The sequence below is a fragment of the Rutilus rutilus genome, assembly GCF_951802725.1.
Source record: "Rutilus rutilus genome assembly, chromosome: 3".
Lineage (NCBI taxonomy): Eukaryota > Metazoa > Chordata > Actinopteri > Cypriniformes > Leuciscidae > Rutilus > Rutilus rutilus.
In genome coordinates this window covers 39,867,476-39,885,414 of record NC_140211.1, presented here as the reverse complement: position 1 = coordinate 39,885,414, position 17,939 = coordinate 39,867,476, and the positions used below count along the sequence as shown (strand labels likewise).

Sequence of the window (17,939 nt, the reverse complement as noted above, 5' to 3'; positions counted from 1 at the left end):
AAATACCAGTCCGCAATTTCAAGTTTTTGTACAGCTAAAAAAAATTCTGGAAGCGAATGACACCGGAAGCCGAACATTCAATTTACAAATGACCAAGCTCACTCTTACATTAAAAATAGAGAAGAGGAAGAGAAGAATAGTATTGTTCTCTATGTTTTGTATAATAAAACAACGCAATTTACTGTATGTATTGTATAAAACAGCATAGTACAGTACTGTACTTTTATGTATTGTACAATATTATATTATAATCTATATAGTATAGACTAGTAAAGACTGCAGCCTCAAGCGTCATTTGCTAGCACGGCTCTTGAGGCCAGGGGAGTGAGGTTTACTTGCACGGCTCTTACTAGCTCTTACTACTAGCATATGTTACATGTATGTACTGTGAATAAAATAGCACAGCATGATATAGTAGGCTACTACATGTATCGTATAATATCATATCATATGCTATGGTAGTAAGTGTGCAGTTGTATACCTGTCCTGGTCGTGGTGTTGGAATGGGCTCTGGGTTAATCCAGTTCTCACAGCTCTTCTTCAGCTCTTTAAAGGGTCCGTTCATCACCTTAGTGATCTCCTCCAGACTGTACACACACACGGCTGACAGCTCCTCTCTTTCCCTACACAACAGAACACACACAAGATCAATAGAGAAATGAAAAGCAAAGAAAGGAAATGATTCTGAAGAGATGAGATCAGCTCAGAAGTACAGGTCAGAGGCGAAACAGATGAAAGTACCACTGTGAGGTGAATATGCCATAGAAGTGTGTGCTGCTGGGGTCTCCAGGCTGGTGCTGTACAGTAAACACATCAGTCAGAACGTTAAAGCGCTGTCCACTTGCTCGATCTTCACACACCAGCTGAGCCTTCAGAAACGTCGTCCACCGCCTCTGCAGAGTCTTCATACCACCTACATCAGACTAGAAAACAGAGCGAGAGACCAAAATAGATCAGGTATGATATAAAATGGGTGATGAAACACAGACAGATGGCAAAGAATAGAGGAACTTTATGACTGAATAAATATGAACTCAAGTGGAACAGTACAATTACATAACATATCAACTGAGAGCAGAACTACTGTACAACATCCCTCTGAGACATTTCTGGCAAGCAAAGCCAGAAAAAGACTAGAGACAAGAAACACACTAGGTCTAGTTCCTACCTTACAGACCCTGGCAACTCTGGGCACTTTGACTTTGGTGTAGAGGTCATACTCTTTAGCCACCTCAGTGAAGAAGAAGTAAATTTTGTCATCTTCACCAGCAGGATTGTTCTTCTCATCCTCTTGGATGAAGGCAGAACTGACAAACTCTGGATCTGAGTTTAGAAACAAGCAGGAGTCAAGAAGACTGTAGTTACAGTATAAACAATCTGGGTGTAAATTCTCATTAAATGTTGGCTTTAATGTGTAAATGCCTGTGTCTGGAATGATGGATGGATGGATACATGAGTGTCTTACCACTAAGCCAATTGATTGATTGCTCAGTCCGGATGCGTTCCTGCTCGATGCCCGTTGCCCTGGAAATGTCATACATTGTGCCAAGGAAGTTACTTGTGGCGGCAGTGTAAAGGATCCCTCCTGAAAGAGAGAGAGAGAGCAGGTGAAGAGTAAAACATATTATTTATGTATTTATTTCTTTACTTTATGAAGTAAAACTGCTTTATAAATACACTAAATAATGTATTGATGATGATCCAAATTTGCAGAAAGGTTTCTGCAAGGTTTAAGTTTAGTGGAGAGAAAGCATCATCCCATCCTCAATTTGGAAAATATATTTATAAGAATATTTATAAGTTTTAATTTAGGGTTAGGGTTGGCATATAATTAGCTTTACAGTGTACAAAACAATAGATGTCTACCGTATATGCCCTCATTTAGATAGCCAAGTAAACGTGTGTTTCATACCTGCCATGACAGCGGTGTAATGCTGGCTGGGCTCAAAGGGGCATTTACCCTTCCCTGTCTCCATCATCATGCTACCGTCATCATGTTTCTCCAGAGAGAATGAAGAGATGTTCTAAATGAGGCAGAGAACACAGACAAATGTAATAATTGTCTGTCCTTAAATTTAAAAGAAATGAGCAAAAATGGGATGAAGAAAGGAGTAATAGAGAGAGAGGAGTACACAGGTACACGCTGATATGGTCATATACCGCAGGTGGAAAGCTGTCAGTCATTCTAGGGTAAAAGGTTTATTGAAAGGAAACATCTGCCACAATCCGTACATACACAGCATATGTATACCCGCTATATTTAGCACCTTTTGACATTTCATCAACGGACACATTTCTATTTAATTGTCCTATGAAATAGTATGAGGATACTTGAGTCAGTGTAGCTGTGGAAACATACACACTTACAATAAAACCACACTGGGGATCAAAGGCGAAGGTCCCACAGGCATATATGCGTCCATCTTCCAAAAACTCCAGCAGACGGACGTAGTTCTTGCAGTCATCCTGTGAGGGGCAGCAGAGTAAAACATGACACTGTGAGACATAACATTCTCATTTTCTGTTATTTTATTATATTACATACACTACTGTTCAAAAGTTTGAGGTCAGTACATTTTTTGGGAAACTTTTATTCATCAAGGAAGCATTCATTTGATCAAAACTAACAGTAAAGCCATTTATAAGGTTACAAAAGATTTCTTTTTTAAATCGTTCTTTTGAACTCTCTAACCATCAAAGCACAAATGTTTTCAACATTGATAATAATAAGAAAAATGTTTCTTGAGCACCAAATAATCATAACAGAACGTTTTTAAAGGATCGTGTGACCGGATCAAAGACTGCAGAATATATATATATATAGGTTTTATGTAAAAAATATACCAAGACCAATTAAAAAATTTTAAGCTAATTAATTGAGATTTAACTACCAATTAAAGTCAAAGCACAAGGTCACTTGCAGCTTTCATTTTAATCACTTATTTGATTATTTAAAGGTCCTATGACATGCTGCTTTTTGGATGCTTTTATATAGGCATTAGTGGTCCCCTAATACTGTATCTGAAGTCTCTTTCCCGAAATTCAGCCTTGGTGCAGAAATACAGCCACTACGAGACAGTCCCACAATGAGCTTTCCTTAGGACGTGCAATTTCTGTGTCTGTAGCTTTAAATGCTAATGAGGAGGAGAGAGGCGGGGCAAGGTGGAGGGTGAGGGCGTGGCCTTGACCAGCTTGCGGCCACCGTACCATGCGCTAATGTTTACAGCGTATCGCTGTGGCTCGTAGACACGCAGTCGTTCAAGCTTTCCAGTTTGACCCAGAATCTGATCCGGATGGAGAAGCACCTGAAGAAGTTGCAACTCAGCGGCTACAGCAGGATGTCTCCGAATGGTTAGTTTAAAATATTGTGTCTGGATATGGTACTTTAGCTAACGAGCTACAGAGAAAATAAAATGTACCCACTGGTTCTTCAGAGGCTCGGATGAAGGAACTAAAAAAAGACTTTTGTTCATTTGTAGCCTACATCCAAACACTGAGCAACTGCCATGCTTCGCTCGTTTGCAAGCCATGATGTCTCTCAAGGAAAAAACAATATTGCGCTCGCACGGTCGTAGCTCATTTTCTCATGAAATGGACTGCAAATTCTCTGGGCGGGCAAAGCAAAGAAAGGGGAGGTAACCTTTCCCGTATGACGACATTTAGGGAAGATTCCAGATTGGCCCATCTGAGCTTTAATTTGCTCAAAGGCGGAGCAGGATACCCAGGGCTTGGTTTACACCTATCGCCATTTCTAGCCACTGGGGGACCATAGGCAGGCTAGGGGAACTTATTAATGTTAAAAAATCTCATAAAGTGAAATTTTCATGCCATGGGACCTTTAATGGCCTATTATTATTATTCTAAAGTAGTGTTATAAATGTATCTTTTTCAAAGATCACAAACCATATTCTGTAAGTAAGAGCACTGATGCACATAGTTGTGAATGTGTCACGGTCGACTTTGAAACTGTCGCTGAGCAGAGCAAGAGAGTTTCTGTATCAATAACAGTGATTGGTAACCCGAACCCCACTGGGCTGTATCTGAGACCCCCAGACGTTTTCTACAGTGAGACCTCCCCCATTCTCTCCTTTAAAGGGCACAGTTACACGGTAATGATTGACATTTCACAGTAGGACAATTTATAAAGCACACATGAGGTGTTCTTGCACAAATGCATGCTGATTGTATACACCAGGCTGAAATTTGAATGAAAACCAGTTGGCTTGACTCGAAAAGTTTCCATTTCAGGACTAGACAGACCATTAAGTACATCAATGAAGATAAATGAGAGACCGTTCTGTATCAATTCAGAGTTTCCCATGTGTTGTAATCAAACGTGAATGTTTTCAAGAAAAAAAGGTGTATTCAAATGACCAGTCGTAGGTCTGCAGGGTCATTATGCTCACTCTTTCAGATCTTCCTATTCCGTTTCCTCTCTTTCTCCATTCTATCATGACATACCTTTTGTTTGCCTAATCACACCCTTTCTGACCCTCCCCCACTTGGGCCTCAGCCCACTTGTCAATCATCCACAGGCCCCTCCCCCCAACATCACAGCACTGAATGCTAACCACAAATAAGTGAGCTCATTAGCTCTCTCTCACACTCACTTGCTCCATGTGCCGGTCTCAGCTGACAGAAAGACCGAGAATGACATGCACACAGGGAACCCTACTGAAGCCTGAATGTGTGCTCAGTATTGCTTTCTTTATTGTTCAAAAGCTTTAATCATGAAGAAATTAATATTACTTTAGGAAAACAGATTTAAATGTATGTTCAGTACTCAAATAAGACTCGCTTTCTCTTGGTAACCCCCCTGTTTTTGGACACTTTCACTCACAGAATAAATTAATCATTGCTGACTGTTAATTTGTGCATTTATACAGTGGCATCCGTAACTATATTTGCCTTTGTGTGATGGTGTCAGGGGAAGTTTGATGACTGCCATTCGGTCGGTTAAAACAAAGCAAAAGTGTTGAGGCACCCTTAAGAATATATTAAAAAAAAAAAAAAAAAAAAATTAAACTAAGCAGGCAAATTATGGATTTTGGAATTAGGAGCTTTTCCAACCCTTTCACAAGATTCATATTTTTTGTTTGCTTGCTATTGAGCTCTTTACATCCACCCACCTAAAACACACACACACACACACACACACACACACACACACTAGGCTACATCATATGGGTTTACCTCGGTTTTCCCCTTAGCAACACAAGATTTCCTCCTGTCTTCTGGAACACTCCATTCAATCTACATAGATATTGAGAGAGAGAGAGAGAGAGAGAGAGAGAGAGAGAGAGAGAGAGAGAGAGAGAGAGAGAGAGAGAGATCAGTACTTCAGATTCTTTCCTGGTTAAAAAGAAACTATGTCAGCCATGAATATGCAAACCATGTTCGGCCTGTGAAATGCAGAAGCTTATAACACAAGAGAATGTGAATTCAGTACCTGTAAATGTTATTTACTTGTTTAGCCATCACACATAACACATTCAGTCAGAATCCGAAATGTATAGCATTGGTTGTAATTTACACAAAAGGTACAGTTCTCACAAAAATGAAAATAATTTGAGTAAACATGCTTTTACATATTTTCCATGATGTAAACTGACATCAAATTATTCTCTTTTTTTTTATTCAAATTTTGTGTTGAACAACACGGGGCATTCAAATAAAAAAAGTTGAAGTGAAGTCACAATAGACTTTTCATGGCCAAAAAGCTCAATTCTCATTGTCAAATGTAGCGATGTATGAAGAACAGCTCACACAGAAGTCATTTTCAATCTGTTGGTCAGCGTGGCGAATTAATGTGACCAACCACCGATTCCAGATCGTGTGGATTCCTATCAATATCACTGGATTTCACCTGTAAAAACTTGCTGAACAAAGATAAATGTGAACACACCTACAGTTAGACAATTCTCACTTCTAGAGTTTGTCAGACTGTCCGCATTGGACTGTATGTTGTCCTGCTCTTTGCATAAACACATAACAAATATGAAAAAATAAATACTGAAAATATGAAATATTGAAATTATATATAGATTAAAGAGATAATGAAGTGATGTGAGATACACAAAACTAGCACAGTGCAGACACTGGTTGTCAGAGACAACAGTCAAATACACAGGTTATTATGAGAAATATCATCATTATACAAAAATATATGACCGCAGAATGCTGTATTCCAGAGAGCCATGTAAGAATTTTGTATATTGAGCTTCTACACAATGCTATTTTAACATCTCTCACAGCACTCAGTGGTCTTTCTACTCACATAATCTAATAATTTCCGACCAAATCAATATTTCATGTTCATTTAATTATTTATTTATTCAGAAAATTACACCCCTTTATGATACAGGACCTGACCACCTTGTCTGGGTTTATTCAGTGAATTATTTAGTTTTTATTTTACTGACTGACTGTCTGTACATTGCCCTTTACATAAAATTAGTTTAAAATCAATTTATGTTTGTTCTCAATAAGCTGAAAAATATTTTAAAGAGAAATTCAAACCACAAAAATCTAAAAAAAACTCTTTGCCTAGGGACAAGATCATTACTTTTTAGCACAGGAAAAGAGTTATCATGATTTCAGTGCTATGATCTCACCACAGTAGCTCTCCTTAATCTTATAGGCCTATCTAATATTACATGACACTTAAGTGAGTAATTTTGCGTCCAGACAGTGAACAGTGCAGATGGAGGTATGGTGCAAGCATGTCCTGGGCTCTGACACATTCTGTGTGCTCGAGGGTAAACGGACGTGAAGCTACATTACAGTGTGTGATGAATTTTGACTCTGATGACAGGAGACAGAGAGAGGTGACTGCTGGGGGAAATGGGAGTGCCGTCGCGGAGGGTTAATTTGGTTAGAGAGCTGCACTAGCGACCAGGGATGAGATCATCTAATTTAGCTTGATGAAAAGCGGCGTATTGAATCCTGTTGGGCTGTCTGTTATGATGATTATATGCGAGTATGTTGGTGGCCGGTTGGATATTGTTATTTGGCACAAAGCATTTTATGTAATGATTTAACTTATTATTCCACTTCAATTAAATTTATTTTTATTAGAATTAAACAAACACAGCCGTCTCTCTTATCCTGTACAATTAGCATAAATGGTAACACTTGACAATAAGGTTAAATTTGTAAATATTACGCTACATGTTATACATTTGCTATCATAAGCTATCAACAGTAAATATATACTGCAGAATGCGACTCCAATCTTCCATACTCCAGTCTTTGGTAAATGCAAGGTGTTTATATTATATATATATGAATTTTTAAACCCAATGGTTGGGTTTGTCCATATTTGACCCAAACATGGGTTGAAACAACCCAGCATTTTTAAGAGTGATATATAATCACCTTGCATTTGCCAAAGAATATAAGGACTAGAGTATGGAAGATTGGAGCTGCATTCTGCAGTCCGACAAGTCAAAATGTAACAACCTAGCATTGGATGGTGTCCGGTATGTTCGTAGGAGATGACTGGAGTGTTTTGATACCAAATGCATGCGTGTCTCTATTAAGCACAGCAGAGGAAACAAAATGGACCAATACTTGGGAATCCTGCTGAACACAATGTAGCGAAGAATGGAGGATCTGTTTGGAGAGCAAACGTGTATTTACCACCACAATAACGATCCCAAACATGGGACATGCAACAAAGTTGCGCAGAATGAAAGTGTTCATGCTCAGCATTTTGAAGTCTTTTAGTAGCCTCCTCAGTGCCCTGACCTTAAAGCCATTGAAAAAATTTAGGAAATTATAAACCTGAATTTTGCTAAGTCATACAGGTCTCCCAATTAAGCTACTTTGGAAAGACGTTAAGCATGACACATGCACAAAGTTTAGTGAGACAATATATTGAGCAAATATCCCTTCCGGACATATGTTAAGATTAGTATATGTAAATTAACCGTATTTATAGAAAATGTATTTATATGTAAATTAACAGAGTTCTGCAGGGATTATGTACTTTTTATAGGTCAACCAGGAAGTTGGCATCACTTTGGTTTCCTCGATACAAAGCCCACAGAGTTTTTCTGTTGGCTTTTGCATTATTGTCAAGCTGTGACATTCACTGCAAGAGAAAAGAGAGCTCACCAACTTCCTCTTTGATAGGTTAGCAGTATCCACGGCAATGATTGCATCACGCGCACCAAGGTAGAGCATCCCAGACGCACGGTCCAACAGGAAGGTGCTGTAGTTATATATGCTCCTTAATTCAAGGGAACCCAGCTTAGAAATGTCTGCTGAGGGAAAAAAAAGAGAAGCATGGATTAAATATCAAAAGAATTATCACAGCAAGTTCCAGTAAATTAATTCATATGTGACCCTGGATCACAAAACCAGTCACATGGGTAATTTTTTTTTGCAATTGAGATTTATACATCATCTGAAAGTTGAATAATTAAGTCTTCCATTGATGGTTTGTTATGATAGGACACTTATTTGGCCGAGATACAACTATTTGAAGATTTGAAATGTGAGGGTGCAAAAAAATCGAAACATTGAAAAAAAATCGCCTTTAAAGTTGTCCATTTATGTTCGCGATTGTGCAGCATTCACTCACAATAATAAATGTTTTATATATTAACGGTAGGAAATTTACAAAATATCTTCATGGAACATGATCTTTACTTAATATGATTTTTGGCATAAAAGAAAAATCGATACTTTTGACCCATACAATGTATTGTTGGCTATTGCCACAAATATACCCGTGCAACTTATGACTGGTTTTGTGATCCAGGGTCACATATAAGTCACACATATTAAAAATAAAAATAGACACTTTCTTCCTTGCATTCATGCACACACAGATTCATTCTAGGATAATGATATTTGCCACATCCTATACACTAGCCCATCCACAAACCTATTGGTATGATCAAGTTTAAAGCTAAATATGATTTCACCTCAAATAGTGAAGACACCTGAAGAAAAGTCAAGAAAAGTCTGTGAGGATATTTTCTTTCTTTTCAAGAACACCCAAGACTTTACATATACACATACTATATGAATGTCTGTTTAGCATGGGCGAGGATGAGTAATTCTGTTCAGATATGTATATTAGCATGTGGGTTGAGGCTCTGAAATTTTAATGCTGTTTAAGATGTGCCATATCTGATGCCCTGGGCAAATTTAATACAGCATATACACTGCACTGCATTTAATCTGTTCTTCTTTATTTAAAATGTGAAACACTCATTTGCTCCATTACCCTAATCATAACCAAGTGTGTATTTAAGAGATTAGAGAAATATATATAGACACAGCGAAAGAAAGAGGACAGCAGAGAACAGTCGAGGAAAGAGGACAGATCACACTAATCTTGTAGTGTGACATGAGTGTCAGAGAGACGAATCACAGTAAGGGACACTAAGAAACAAAAGTCTGATCTGTACGAGTTTGTTCTTGCCATGAAACCAACAGAAATGTTATATATTAAATGAATGCTCATTTCTTGAGCAGTTCAGACTGTTAGTACCCTGTGTCCCATCTGTTTAATGTCCGAACTCATGAGACGACATTAAACACAGATTTGATGTGAAACAGAAAGGCTTTGGTATGTGTTTGCCTTTATATTTGTGCTTGTTTGTACTGACTGCAGCGATTGGCTCTAGATCTGAGGACATGTGATTAGATTAATCACTTGTAATCGCTCTTCTACCACTCTCATCTCAGTCAATCATCCTCCATTTCTTCTTCTTCTTTTATTTGCATGCATATTCTTTGTAGTTCTGGCCTGAAATGTTTGGAAAAAATTCTATCCCACACTAAAAACAATTCCTATGTATTAAAACCTATTCAAACCAAGACCAAACGTTGTTGTGATACATTTTTTTAATTTGAATGAATGGAATATTACCCACGTATAGGCCATCATCGAGACCGATTATTTTTACGAAGAGGTGTTGTAAACTCTTTTTCATTGGCCAAACAATAAGATCAATAAGCAAACAATAAGAATGTTTTTATCATGTGCCCGAAGATGCTGCTGTTACATAATATACATGCTGTGATATGGTTGTTCAGGTTTTCTGAGTGTTTGCTTTAGCATTACTAGTTGGTTGATTACTGGCATTTCTCTTGAAATTCTCTAAACATTAGGCTTCTAACAGGATATCCTTTTCCCCATCATATCATACAAGTACACACATTTATCTTCTTAAGTCTTCCTAGCCTTTAATACAGCAAGATAATCACCTCCTTCTGAAGCTAATATCTGACAGCTGTCAAGCCAAATGTGTCCTGATATAATACCTCACTAATACTCTATAGCACACCAGCATGTGCTTTGTTTAACTGCACCACTTTACCAAACAACACCTTACATGCACATATGAGACTGACCATAACAAGCAACCATTTTTGTATGAAATGTTACTGTAAAACAGTTATTTGTATCCCTTTATATGTAAGAACCTCTGCAGACACAAATGCATAAGGTCTTGTGTTATGTGATGAATGTCTCAGCATTTTTCTTTGTAGTCAGTCACCAAACCTGCTGTTCAACTTCAAAGTCAGTTCAGACTAACTTTGACAAGTGTATGATTGTTGTGTTTGGTTGACGGCCAGAGAAAAACTGCTGTCCTTTTCAAGGACGAATTGCTCACGTGAACCTGTTGAAATGCAAACAAAACAAAGATATATGGACATTTTTTCTACAGTTTACTTCAAACACAATGCGCACATAATGGATTGTTCAGGGCATGATTGGTTCTATTGGCATGATTGGGCTGATTGGATCTAGCTTACAGTTTTTCTAAATCCATTTGACACATTTCTCCAAACTTATGTCACTGCTCTCAAAACAGTTAACACAGTGATCTAAACACTTTGTAATTGTCCTAAGCAGATTATGTGTTTCATTCATTTTATACAAATTACAAATCACATCCATCATTTTCTCAAAACACTGTGCACAAAATTCTCAAATGTTTTCACAATAGTTCATACAGCCAACCAAACCGTTACTGTATTAGGAAAAGACAACTGCAACTCTATGCATTGGGTTTACACAAATAACAAAATGTATGTACCATTTTTCCAAACACAAACACAAACTTTCATATTTTAAATTATCAGTTGCATTTGTAAGTTTCTCAGTTAGCCCCAAATTGATAACTGCTGAGTTATCTGCTGAGATAATACAAGGAAATGCAGAAGTCCTAATTATTTACACATTTTTCTCAAAAGGTGCAAAGAAAAAAAAGCAAAGAATAAGAACAAGAGCAAGAATGAAAAGGGGAAAGGGAAGAGATGTAAGGAAGAGGTGTAAGAGTTAGAAGTGGTGAAGTGGGTAGAGGAAGAGGCGTAATGAGAGGGAGAAGTGGAAGAGGTAGAAAGAGATGAGGGGAAAGGAGGATAGGGTGTAAGAAGAGGAGAAGGAGCAAGAAGAGTTGTGGATGTAGCAAGAGGAGAAGGAGCTAGAAGAGTTCATGATGTAGCAAAAGCAGAAGGAGCAAGAAGAGTTGAGGATGTAGCAAGAGGAGAAGGAGAGTGAAAAGTTGAGGATGTAAGAAGACATGAAAGAGCAAGAAGAGTTGAGGATGTGTTAAGAGAAAGAGCAATAAGAGTTGAGGATGTAGCAAGAGGAGAAGGAGCTAGATTAGTTGATGTAGCAAAAGGAGAAGGAGCAAGAAGAGTTGAGGATGCAGCAAGAGGAGAAGGAGAGAGAAGAGTTGAGGATGTATTAAGAGGAGAAGGAGCGAGAAGAGATGAGGATGTAGCAAGTGGAGGAGGAGAAAGAAAAGTTGAGAATGTAGCAAGAGGAAAAGAGAAGCAAGAAGAGTCGAGTATGTTGCAAGAGGAGAAGGAGCATGAAGAGTTTAGGATGTTGCAAGAGGAGAAGGAGCAAGAAGATTTGAGGATGTAGCAAAAGGAGAAGAAGCTGGAAGAGTTGAGGATGTGTTAAGAGAAGGAGCAAGAGGAGTTGAGGATGTTGCAAGAGGAGAAGTAGCAAGAAGAGTTGAGGATGTAGCAAAAGGAGAAGGAGCTGGAAGAGTTGAGGATGTGTTAAGAGAAGGAGCAAGAAGAGTTGAGGATGTAGCAAGAGGAGAAGGAGCAAGAAGAGTCAAGGATGTTGCAAGAGGAGAAGGAGCATGAAGAGTTGAGGATGTAGCAAAAAGAGAAGGAGCAAGAAGAGTTGAGGATGTGTTAAGAGAAGAAGGAGCAAGAAGAGTTGCAGATGTAGCAAGAGGAGAAGGAGCAAGAAGAGTCAAGGATGTTGCAAGAGGAGAAGGAGCATGAAGAGTTGAGGATGTAGCAAAAGGAGAAGGAGCAAGAAGAGTTGAGGATGTGTTAAGAGAAGGAGCAAGAAGAGTTGAGGATGTGTTAAGAGAAGAAGGAGCAAGAAGAGTTGAGGATGTGTTAAGAGAAGAAGGAGCAAGAAGAGTTGAGGATGTAGCAAGAGGAGAAGGTGCTGGAAGAGTTGAGGATGTAGCAAGAGGAGAAGGAGAGAGAAGAGTTGAGGATGTAGCAAAAGAAGAAGGAGCAAGAAGAATTGAGGATGTGTTAAGAGAAGAAGGAGCAAGAAGAGCTGAGGATGTAGCAAGAGGAGGAGCATGAAGAGTTGAGTATGTTGCAAGCGGAGAAGGAGCAAGAAGAGTTGAGGGTGTAGGAAGAGGAGAAGGAGCAAGAAGAGTTGAGGATGTAGGAAGAGGAGAAGGAGCTAAGGATGTAGGAAGAGGAGAGGGGGGAGGAGATGATGGAGAATAATTGGGTAGATTGGAGGGCATTGGTACACTAGGAAGAGAAGAAAATGTAAGAAGACATGAACAAAGAGGCAGGGGACAGCATAGAGGAGGGAGGAGATGTAGAGGGTACAGCCACCCTGCTTGACCACGTTATAAATCATGGTCTCTCCTTGAGAGAAGCTGGCCAGAGAGTTCAGCTAAACATAAACTGATCCACAGTGGCTTCAAATATACCATTCTGGTTTTATGAGTCTAGTCTGGAGTTTTGTCTATTTCCAGTTCTTATTCTCTACTGTAAATCTTCCTACTTGTTTAAAAATGTTCAGAATTGAACTTCGAGAACATTCAGGTGGACGGACAAGACTATTTTCAAATGAACGAGAATATGCCATTGTTGACATGGTGGTCCAGAACAACACCATCCGCCTCAAAGAAATTCAGCAAAGAATAATAGAGGACAATCAACTATTTCATAACATTCACTAATGCAGTCTTGCCAGAACTGGTCGTGTTCAAGAAGAAATGCCATCTGGATGAAGCAAGTATACAAAGTGCCCTTTGAGAGAAACTCCGATAGAGTGAAGGAGTTGTGATTCCAGTTTGTTCAGGTACGTGAAAGCCACACAATTACGGCACTTCTACTGTAAGTACAAAGATATGTATTTCCTGGACATTATATGTCCATATACTATTACACTAACATTTTGTACCCTCTGTTTTTTTTGTTTTTTTTTACTCTAGAGGATTTTGGAGTTGGATAGCAGTGCAACTAATTATAAGTACCTGTATGCTGATGAAGCTGGCTTTAATCTCAACAAAAAAAGGAAATGAGAAAGGAATGTTATTGGCCATCGTGCCATCGTGGACAACGAGGAGGCAACATCACCATGTGTGCCACAATTTCAACCATTGGTGCTGTCTTGGGCCCATACAACACTGAATGTTTAAACTCCCTCAGTGAAATCCTCTTTCCACAGGTCGTACAGGAGAAAATGGAAATTTTGTAGTTGGGACAGTATCCAATTTCACCATTAAGCACTGGTGTTCCTTCCACCATATTCTCCTTTCCTGAATCCAATTGAGGAGTTCTTCTCCTCTTGGAGATGGTAAGTGTATAATGGCAGCCCTTAAAACCAAGTAAGTCTTCTTCAAGCAATGGAAGAGGCCTGTGGAGATGTTGAGGCAGAAGCTTGTCAAGGATGGATTCAACATTCACAGCGCTTTTTTTTCCCCACGATGCATGGCTCGTGTAATATATGTTGTGATGCAGATGAAATTCTCTGGCCAGATGTATTTGAGAGACATGATCAATAAAGTTCATTGATTTAGGGAATGTAGTACATTATTTATTTTAATTTTTTGTAGGAATCTCATTCTTATATAACTCTTTAATGAACTTAATGATAAACATGTATTTTAAATCAAGTATTTATGTATCTACAGTTTAATTCGTTTTTTTATTATACAGAGAACACACTTGTAGTTTTGGGGCCCTATCTTGCACCCAGCGCAATTGACTTTGTACACTGACGCATGTATCATTCCTATTTTGCACCCGCGCAAAGCGGACTTTTCCCTCCACAGATGCACGTCGGTTAACTAGCAAATACACTTGCGCTCCCCGGGGCGGTTCAGCGCAAAGAGGAGGCGTGTTTCGGCGCAAACGTTCCCTCATGCTATTTTGCAGGTTTAGAAAACAATTCCGCCAGTGACCAGGAAAAACCTAGTCTAAAGTCAGTGGCGCGTTGCGCATGTTATTCATGCTATTTTAAGGGCGCATGCTTGGCCATAATCAATGTAGCGTGTGCACAACGCGCATTGCAATTTGATGCTCTCATCTACACAGAAGCAGCCGTTTTCATTTTTGCAAATCATACATTATTACTAGGAAAAATATTAGGTCTTGTAGGTCTTGATAAGCCTAGGGCTTCTACGTATCCCTTTTCGAACAGTGTGCTTATTATGCAAAAAAAAAAAAAAAAAAAAGGTTTTGTTTTTCTTGATTTTGTTTTATTTTTCTTGATGGATATTTAATGTGTTGCTGTCTTTGGTTTAATTTATTTTTTAATTGTTCGAAATAAAGATTTCATTCATTTATTCATATTAATACACGAGGGAAATCATTGTTGTGTCCATGAAGATGTGAAAATAAAATAGGCATAAATCTAGCTTACACATTTAATCATACGCCCAAATGATCATACGCCTGTTTAACCGAAGCTAATTTGGGTGTGTTTGTTTCTCCATCCCCAACGTCACTTCTCTGTGTTTTACGGCCGTGACGAGGACGTCGGTCTCCTCGGCTGTGAACCGCTCCTGGCGCGCGCCTGGCAAATCCGCCGTTATAATAGGAATCCGCTTAGAAAAAGCGCGCCTGCTCTTAAAGGGAATGTGAGATGTCGCTCTGATTGGTTTATTTCACGTTACGCCCAAACCACACCTATGAATAATGAAGCTACTTCAGACCAACCCCTTTTAGATTTGCGTCGGGCGCAAGAGTCATTTATCCCGCCGGGAAAATAGCAACAGCGCCGAGACCCGCCCACAAAGTTACTTGCGCTTTGCGCTTTGACACTTGCGTTTCAGATCGTTAAAATAGGGCCCATAATGTCAGTATCTAATTTTGCTAAATGCATTACTAGAGTAAAATGCTGTGCTTCATTATGTAGTAAAATTGAACTGTTTGGCCAAAATAAGAGTGTGTTTATTTTGCAGTGTTAATTGTTTTGAGAACAGCTTCATTCATTTGGAGAAATGTGTCAAATCAATTGAGAAAAACTGTAATTACGCTATACAACACAGTGCTAAAATGATATGTGCTAAAATACATATTATAGTAACAATGATCTGAAACATATGCTCACCTAGTTGCTTTGTATGCATAACCCCATGCAGCACCCATAGATGGCGATTATTACTCTGCCAAAGTTGACAGTGACTGTAACTTTAGTCAACTTATTGCTAAAATAATGTGTATAGAACAAGAACATTAAATCTAAAAGGAATAAAACAAACCAATTCAAGACGATTCCGAGAGGTGGCACCAAAATATTATGTGTTTAAAATGGTTATGGCTATAAAATCTGATTGGAAAAAACATGTTTAAATATACGTACACATGACTGCACATCAAATGAATTAAGAATATGTTTATTGTGATAATGAAAATAATAATAACAGCAGTAATTATTATAATAATGATCATTATTGTATTATGATTGCTATCAATAATAGTTGTAGCAGCAGCAGTAGTATTCATTTTATTATAATTTAACAATAAAATAATTTAAATGTTATATTTATTGTTATTACAATGATCACAATAAACATATTCATCACTCATTTTTATAATAATATATAATACATAATACATGTAATAACGTAATACTAAGATAAATAAAAAGACCTGCTTTTATTTCAATATTCTTCTCATTGTCTCCATCCAACTCTCTTTCAATCTGTGCCTCACAACCTGCCAAAAACAAACTCTACCCTCTTCCATAATTTCTAGCTGTCATTCCCAATGAATGACACAGAGAAGCGGAAAGCGAATGATGGAGGCAGTAGATGGAAACAGACAAAGACACTTGCTTCAGGCAAGGTCCTGCTAAATGTCATTGTGTCACAGTCTATCCTCTCCCTCCAGGTCCTTCCAGAAATGTTTCCCCCCTGCTGTGCATACCGATGTGGTGTTGGTTCCTAGAGCTATAGACCATCTGCCCCCTATTCCCCCAAACCAAATGCCAATCAACTGTATGTCTGACCACTCATTTGTGAGGGAGTATGTGTGTGAGAGAGAATGACTGAGACAGACAGGTAAGACATATTTAGAAATGCTCAGCAGGAATTGATGCAAGAACAAATGTTCAAAATTCTCTTGCAGTCCACAGGGAAGTTGAAATGGTAAAATACAGAGCAATGGATCTTGTCACTAAGGCTCCAGTGCTGCACTGTCATAGGCTGATACAGCAGCAAAAGCCAACCTCCAGTCATTAATCATTCATTCAGTCTCAGTACATTAATCATGAATGATCAACGAGAGAGAAGGGGTAAAAAAGGGGGGAGAAGAGTGCAGGAGTGATTTGGTGTGTTTGGTCTCTCTTCATAACGCCCTGTAAAAAAAATAAAATAAAAAATAAAAAAAATACTCTTTTCCTGTCTTCTCATGCCCAAACTCCTAAAATCTTACTGATTTCCATCATTACCTTTCCCTGCCATGCTGCACAGCCACACAGTGTGTTGAGTGGACTGCATAAATACTCTCTGATTGGCTCTGGCTGCTGAGGGATTTTGGGAATTGCCATTTTAGGAGGAGGGGGGTTCACTTCTGCTGAATAATGTACTCTAAAACTGAATCTGTCAATCATAGAGAGAAACACTGCAAGGAAAGAGAGAGAAGCCAAACAAATTAGCTCTGCAGTTTGTGGTGTTTAAAGCTCTCTTTTTTTATGCACAAACATTAAATTTACATGAAATTTAAAGGTCCCATTGCATGAAAATTTCACTTTATGATGTTTTTTAACCTTAATCCAGGTTAAATCACTTTTTTAATCCAGACTCAAAACACCTCTGTTTAGCTATGCATTTACTGAATGAGCACTGTGCCGCTGTTCGTCCGACTGTTTGTACTGTACTGTATTTTATTTTTCTAAACGGTTTTACTTATTCTTATTTCTTTTTATTATTTTAATTTCTTCTATGTAAAGCACTTTGAATTGCCATTGTGTATGAAAGGTGCTATATAAATAAACTTGCCTTGCCTTGCCTTAATATGAGTTCCCCTAGCCTGCCTATGGTCCCCCAGTGGCTAGACGTTTTGATGGGTGTAAACCAAGCCCTGGGTATTTTTGAGAAAATGAAAGCTCAGACAGGCGAATCTAGAAATCTTCCCCTTATGTCGTCATAAGGGGACAGGTTACCTCCCCTTTCTCTTCTTTGCCCGCAAAGAGAATTTGGCCCACCCATGAGAAAATGAGCTGCGCCGAAGCGCGATATTGTTTTTTCCTCGAGAGACATCATGGCTTGCAAACGAGCGAAGCATGGCAGTTGCTCAGTGTTTGGATGTACAAATGAACACAAAAGTTTTTTAGTTCCTTCATCCGAGCCTCGGAAGAACCAGTGGGTTATGTGAATTTCTGATGTGTAATTGTTCAAGATCAGACAGATAATCTTTCTCTCAAAGTCGTTCAATACTGTTTATGCATCAGTAAATCAAGCCAGTGA

General features: G+C 38.6%; 1 protein-coding gene across 3 annotated transcripts in view; it reads right to left on the bottom strand.

Moving 5' to 3' along the window:
- The window catches only part of sema4f (sema domain, immunoglobulin domain (Ig), transmembrane domain (TM) and short cytoplasmic domain, (semaphorin) 4F), an 80,585-nt gene that overhangs the window by 6,807 nt on the left and 55,839 nt on the right, over nt 1-17,939 (bottom strand). For 2 of the 3 annotated variants that reach the window (XM_084404074.1, XM_084404076.1), the window contains exons 2-9: nt 8,119-8,267; nt 5,194-5,253; nt 2,368-2,466; nt 1,913-2,024; nt 1,466-1,585; nt 1,169-1,323; nt 742-923; nt 482-623 (exon numbers count right to left, since the gene is read on the bottom strand). In XM_084404074.1, the coding sequence (XP_084260200.1) occupies nt 482-623; nt 742-923; nt 1,169-1,323; nt 1,466-1,585; nt 1,913-2,024; nt 2,368-2,466; nt 5,194-5,253; nt 8,119-8,267 (1,019 nt within the window). The remainder of the gene's footprint in view (nt 1-481; nt 624-741; nt 924-1,168; nt 1,324-1,465; nt 1,586-1,912; nt 2,025-2,367; nt 2,467-5,193; nt 5,254-8,118; nt 8,268-17,939) is intronic. The other variant, XM_084404075.1, reaches the window with a different exon arrangement.